Below are 6,598 nucleotides of genomic sequence, written 5' to 3' on the forward strand. Positions count from 1 at the left end.
TGAACTAATGTGACTTATTTTAGATAAACCTGTATATAATTAGACCACTTTTTTCATAGGTTTGTAAGAAAGATAAGAAAAAAAAAAAGGAAAATTGGGGTTGTAGGTGGGGATATAATAAATCACCAGTTCTTTAGAAATTTTCATTTGGTTTTTTTTTTTTCGCCAAGGAACACTTTTCTTCAGAGACTTCGTTGCAGTTTCATTCCTCCTCACTCTTCCCTCTCCCTCATACACACACACTCTCTCTCTCTCTCTCTGCCTCCCCCTATCTGTCTATCACAAACATAAGGTATTCCATTTGTTTGTGGTGGTTGCAGCAGCAGTGATGAGGAGGGGGAGACAATGAAACTTAACGATTTCCCCAGAAATCTGTTCTTTGCTCTTTGTATTGTTTACTTAGCACAACAACAGAACAATTGTTGGCTGCGTAACACCCAACACAGCTGGTGCAGTCAACTCACCCACCTACCTGCCCACCTACCCAGCTTCCCTCTGGAATATCTTCATTCTTCAGATCTGTTCTTAGGAAATAGCTTTCGCTCAATGTGGCCATTTATTTCTCTATTTGTTTAGTTAATACAGGTGTATATATTATTTTTATTATTATTAGTAGTAGTAGTAGTTGTATTAGTAAATGTCAAGAGAATAGTAAAAAACCTCTTGTTGCTGAATGGCAAAGTATGCATGCATGCATGTACTCTGATGTAATATATGGATAGCTTCAGGGTGGGTCTACATCTTTTTGTCAGCTGCCTAGAGACCAGGACCTGATTACCTAAGTGCTGACCAAAGTAACTTATCAAAAACTTTATCTCAGGGTGGGGGAAGATTTTTTTTTTTTTTTTTTTGTAAGCTCTTAGTTGAAATTAATCCCCGGTTCCTTTTGCTCACATTTAAACTGCTCTAACTGCATGCGTAGCAGTTTGTTTAGAGGTCGTATGGTACAGTTTTAAACACCACACAATTGTTTTTTGTTTTTCTAGAATTCTCTGTCATGTGTCTGTATGCGAATGCTTGCTGTTTTTTCTAATACTGAACTAACATCTCTAGTAAATCTTGCTTCCCTTTTCAGAATTGCACCCCTCTGGAATTCTGTTCTTGCTTACCTCCACCTCCCAACCTCACCTCTTACAAACCTGGACCCATTTGTGTTGAATTGATCAACAAAGGGTTTATGTGTGTTTAAATGTGTGTGTGTAATAAATATATAAAATAAAAATTGCACAGGAGGTTAACAAAACACACACACACATACACGGCTTCACATGCTCAACACTCATCAGTTATTGGCCAAAAATCATTGAAAATTTGAGCCATTATATATATATATATATATATATATATATATATGTAGTATCCCATATTTTATATGTATGAATCGTTCTGGATATTGCATCGAAATGTTCATAGGTCATTTTTATTATTATTATTATTATTATTATTATTATTATAATGTATTTTCAATGGATCAGTTTTGAGCTCTATTTAAAGTTGCTATATATGTGTGTGTGTGTGTGTGTGTGTGTAATGTATATATATAATAATGGACTCTCCTGTCGCTAGACAACAGGAGGGTTCGACAATTTCGTACCGAACAACCACACAGATGATTTGTTTATAGTGATCAAATGTTTGTACACATAAGCTCCGTCCATCATATCGACATTACCTGTTACAGGTGCAACTGGGTGCCACATGTCAGATATCGAAATGATCGCAGAGCAACATGAAATGAAGTAACATTCCTACGACAGCAGAGATAGTCTTCGCTCACATGTTCTAACGTTTTCCCAGTTGTGTAACTGAGTTCCAGGCAATTTTTTAACTTTTTAATTTTATTTTCTGTGGAGCAAATTCTATGGGTTTATCTTTTTATTGGCTCTCTTTTCAGTTAGCAGTGAGATACCCCAAAGAATCTTTAAAAAATTTGCTTTTAATTACTTATTGTACAGTCAAGACTACGGAGTTAAGTAGTTAGCTGTGTGATCACATGATTTCGGGGTTTGATCTCATTGGCCCTGTGATAGACAACCCTTGTACTAGGGTTGACTTGTAATTTGCGAATAATATTAATGAACAGAAATTGACAGCTTTAAGACAGAGGTGAGTAGCCTCTGACCTAATAATAGAACAGGTCTTGTAATTACTGACCTTGTAGAATAGGTCAGGAATTCTCTGACGTTGCAGGATATGCTGTGATGTAACTGCGACTCTGACCATCCTGTTTTTTTACAAGCACAGTATAGAGTTATGTTGTTTTTTCTCTTGTTGAGGTAGTGGGGTATAGTTTGAGGGAGATGTGATTGCTATTTCTGGTAGGTCCAGTAACCAACATGAGAATTTGTTGTTTACACTTTAATTACTAGTTTTATAAAAGCTGGGGTAAAAACTCCAAGGTCACAAGGCCCAGGTTTTGGAGAAAGAGGTCACCAATATAATGTTTATTATTGCTTTGCAAGGAGAATAATGATAATAATAATAATAGGACAGATAGATAACAACACTTCTGCTGTATCGACCCCCTTTCTCTCTTTCATGTCTACCGTAGCTTTAAAGTCTGAACCACTCTGAACAGTCAGCTTGTCTCTGTAAGGATTAATACATTCTTTTCTTCGTGATCTGTTTTATCTCCTTCAAGAGAACAATCATAACTTGTGTCAATGATGGTGGTGTCTTGTTTGGTTGTGGTGTGGTGGGAGTGAGGTGGGGGTTAGTAAATGTTTTGAATAATTTAGGTGTGTCAACTAAAGACTTAGAAATGTAAGTGAATATAGTAGTAGTAGTAGCAGCAGCATTGTTTCAGTAACCTTTAGTTTTCCAGCCCACCACCACCACCACCAACTGCAGCAAGAAGACTTCCTCAACACTGACAACAAAAGTAACAATGGCTGCTATTGCTGCAGCGGCATTCTCACTATCAACACCAACAGCTTCAGCAACAATACCACCACCTACTACGACTACTACTACTGCTACTGACAATATCCCCTTTAATACCACCAGCCCTTTGAGTGAACCCGACAACCACCACCAGCTCTGCAACAACATCCCCAGTAACGGTGATCCCCCCCCCCCGTGTCACTACTAAGGCCAGCAGCTATTGACCATAGCCTGCTGAAAACCCTGGGTTCTAGTTCTCTCTTGTAGAATAAACTCTGAAGCCAAGCAAGATGGAGCCCAGTTAGTACTTAGATGGGTGACAATTTGAGAAAACCCTGCTAGAAATAGTAACCAGAATTTCCTCAGATCACATCCTACATTTATTAAGTAAATGGACATGTTAATATATCCCAGATAAATTCTGCATGAAAAAAACACGTTGGTTGTGGCTGGACTCCTTTAGATCAAGACCAGCCTGGGGTCAAATAGCTACAAAAATATTGGTGTTATTACCAACAATATCTGTTTACAAGTGTTGAATGCCTTTCTCTCCCTATTCATTTATTGCTATCTCTGTTGTCTATTTCTGTCTCTTTCTTTCTCCCTCACCCCTCTATTACTAGCTCTCTCTGTCAGTTATATTTTTAAATCCTATTTTGGGTTGAGGTAAATTTAATCTGAGTACATTGACCTGCCATAAACCCGACTCGGGCTGAGAATAATTTGTCTCAATCCTGTCCTGTCACAAACAAACGTTTTAAGTTCTCCTCTGAACACAAACTCTTTGAAAGTTGTGTTTATTAAAATATCATTTAAAAGGAAAGCAGAATTAGAATTATGAAATCTTTTTAACTTTCATCTTACCTTCATTATTTTATCAAATTCACTGATGTAATTATGCATGCTGATAATGAAAATCACATTCATTTTAAAAGAAGTTACAAGTTATGTCATTTTCAGCCTGTCTGAAGCTTCAGTTTGCTGAATTTATATCTCAAGAATCCTTTGGGTCAGGATTTATTAGTTTTCATAGCATTGACCTTTTAATGTTCAGATTATTCTGCCAAACGTAATGCTCATTGATTCACATTGTTTTGAATTAATCATGTATTATCTCATATCCTAGAGATTTCAATGATATGATTGTTTGATGCAGAATAACATTGCAGGGTAGGTGGATCTGGTCAGGTTGAACATAAAACAGATGGAATATTTTAGCCGGATATGGCTGGTTTAAATGCTAAAGGGTTAAAAAGATAAGTAAATCTCTCCTTCATAAAAACATTGATTTTAAGCCAGAAAATGTTCTCACTGAGAATTGAATGAAGTACAACAGACTTGGAATGGTAAACAGTTACACAATTCTACTTTGGTATTACATAGAGCTAGGATTCTTCAAAGGAACCTCTACATGGTTGCATTCCCTGCAAGAAATACCGAGCAAAAATACATTGTGTACATTATCGTACTAGGTAGATTGTCTGAACATTATGATGAGAATCATTGGGCTTGACACATAGATCAGGGATGACCTTAAGGTGGGATGAACTGTACATTACTGACAGACATAGAGCTAAGGTTGGCTCAGAATAGATAAGGATATCTGACAATTAGATTTCATTTACTATGTCTCTCACTATGTAACCATACTGTGTGTATAAATGTATGTAGATATGTATATATATGTGTGTGTGTGTGTATATATATATATATATATATATTTTTTTTTTTTTTTTTTTTTTTTTTTTTTTTTTTTTTTTTTTTTTTTTTTTTTTTTTTTTTTTTTTTTTTCTCAATTTTTTTCTCCGTGTTTTTCTCCTTGTCTCTGTATTCTTTCTGTTGAAGAGCGTAGCTCGAAACGTCAAAGACTTTCCGTATTCCCGAGCGTCATACTAATATATATTTTTGTTATTTACACCACCTGTCCTCGTCTGTTGTTATTATTTGTATATTCTCCCATATATATATATATATCAAGTAAAATGGTTTCTATACTTGTATAAACAAACATGGTGTGCTGTTATTTAAGCATGACATTTATTGTATGAAACAAAGGTTATTTAAATATTCAACTCAGCCATATGCACACTTACTCACTTGTACACAAACAAATTCAAGCAGACAAGAGTTAATCTATTGGATAGGAATATTAGATTCAGGTTTGAAATTTTACAAGGAAAATCATGCAGTTCTGTAATGAATAGATACATTAGAGTGAACAAATTTTAGAATCGAGATTAGAAATTTATTCAGAAATTATGCGTTTTCAGATCTCGTCTAAAAATGTCATAAATACAGATGGTGTGAAATCAATATTTCTTTAATGAAATACAAAGTCAGCTTTGCTGAATAGAACTTATGAATTGTCAATCATTGAACATGTGTAACCCGTTGTGGTGAATTAGATTAATTAAATTAGATTATTCTTAATTTTTACACGTTTTTTTTTTTTCTTTTCTTTTTTTTTTTTTACCTGCTTGCATTAAGTTGTAATCGTTTCCAGTTTTTTTGTTGGATTCAACTCCTTGAGATCAACCCTTACCACCTCTTTCTATAGCTTTCTCTTCCACAGAATCCTCCAGTTTGGATTACTTGGCACTACTTTACTCAACTGTTATTATCCTCCACGTGCATCACATGTCCATAGCAGTGTAGTCTCTTCTTTTAACACACTAGATCTGATTTCTTCTGTACTCAGTTCTTTATTCAACTCATTCTTCAGTGCTTGGCACAGCATCGACTAATTATGAATATGTACACCTGTGACAATTGTAATTCACCATGTGGCCTTACTACATGTGGTGATGTTAGTGATGGAAAATTATGGCACTGCAAGCATTGTAAAAGGAGCAAATCAGTTTGTTACCTTTCACTTTTTTGAGAGAATTCATATTTCACCAGTGTTTGTGTTGTGTAAAAAGTTGACTTATCTCCCCCTTGATTTTTATTCACTTTTTTAAATCTGACCAAACTGAACAATTACCAAGGTTTTCTAAATCGGTGCCATCTTGGAGTTAATCAACAATAAAATCTATAAAGTGTTGAATCAATATTAGAAAACATTGAGATATGTGTACCATAGATAAGGCATCTGAATGCGAAAGGGTTTAGAATTAGCCATGCATTTTCTCATAGCTTTGTGATTTCAAAGATGTGATTGTATATTTTAACAAAGACATTGTTGGGTAGGTGTGAGAAGCCAACTCTGACCAGTTTGAACATAAAATCGGTAGAAAATTTAGGGGCTGGATATGGCTGGTTTGAATGCTAAAGGGTTAAAGTTTTACATTTGAAACACCTGGTAAAAGACACTTGATGTGTTTGTTTGGTAAGTCACCTTGCTTACAAAGTTTAATTTCTATTGCTGTGTTTATGACCATCTTTCATTATATATGTGTGTGTGTGTGTATATATATATATATATATATATAAAAATAACGTCGACCACTAACGTGGACAATTAATGCGCTAGAAATAGATCACATCTTGTGTCTATTAAGACCTAAATTGTTCTCAACATGAAATATAGCAGCATACCAAAACATGAGCGGGCAAGATATTTAAAATCACCTAAAAAAGCATTCTTAAACAGGAACCGGTTTCGAATTTAACAAATTCTTACCATTTGTCTATTCCTCTTCAGCCTGATTTGTAATGTAACCGCAATCATCAGAATCGTATACAGAGTTGCCCACTGCCATGGGTGCGCGTGCAT

The 6,598-nt window shown here is 35.2% G+C and overlaps 1 protein-coding gene across 1 annotated transcript in view; it reads left to right on the forward strand.

Moving 5' to 3' along the window:
• The window catches only part of LOC106880869 (afadin), a 152,999-nt gene that overhangs the window by 107,430 nt on the left and 38,971 nt on the right, over positions 1-6,598 (forward strand). The window contains exon 8 of the mRNA XM_052970984.1: positions 5,606-5,689. Coding sequence (XP_052826944.1) covers positions 5,606-5,689 — 84 coding nt within the window. The remainder of the gene's footprint in view (positions 1-5,605; positions 5,690-6,598) is intronic.

Source organism: Octopus bimaculoides, chromosome 10, assembly GCF_001194135.2.
Source record: "Octopus bimaculoides isolate UCB-OBI-ISO-001 chromosome 10, ASM119413v2, whole genome shotgun sequence".
NCBI lineage: Eukaryota > Metazoa > Mollusca > Cephalopoda > Octopoda > Octopodidae > Octopus > Octopus bimaculoides.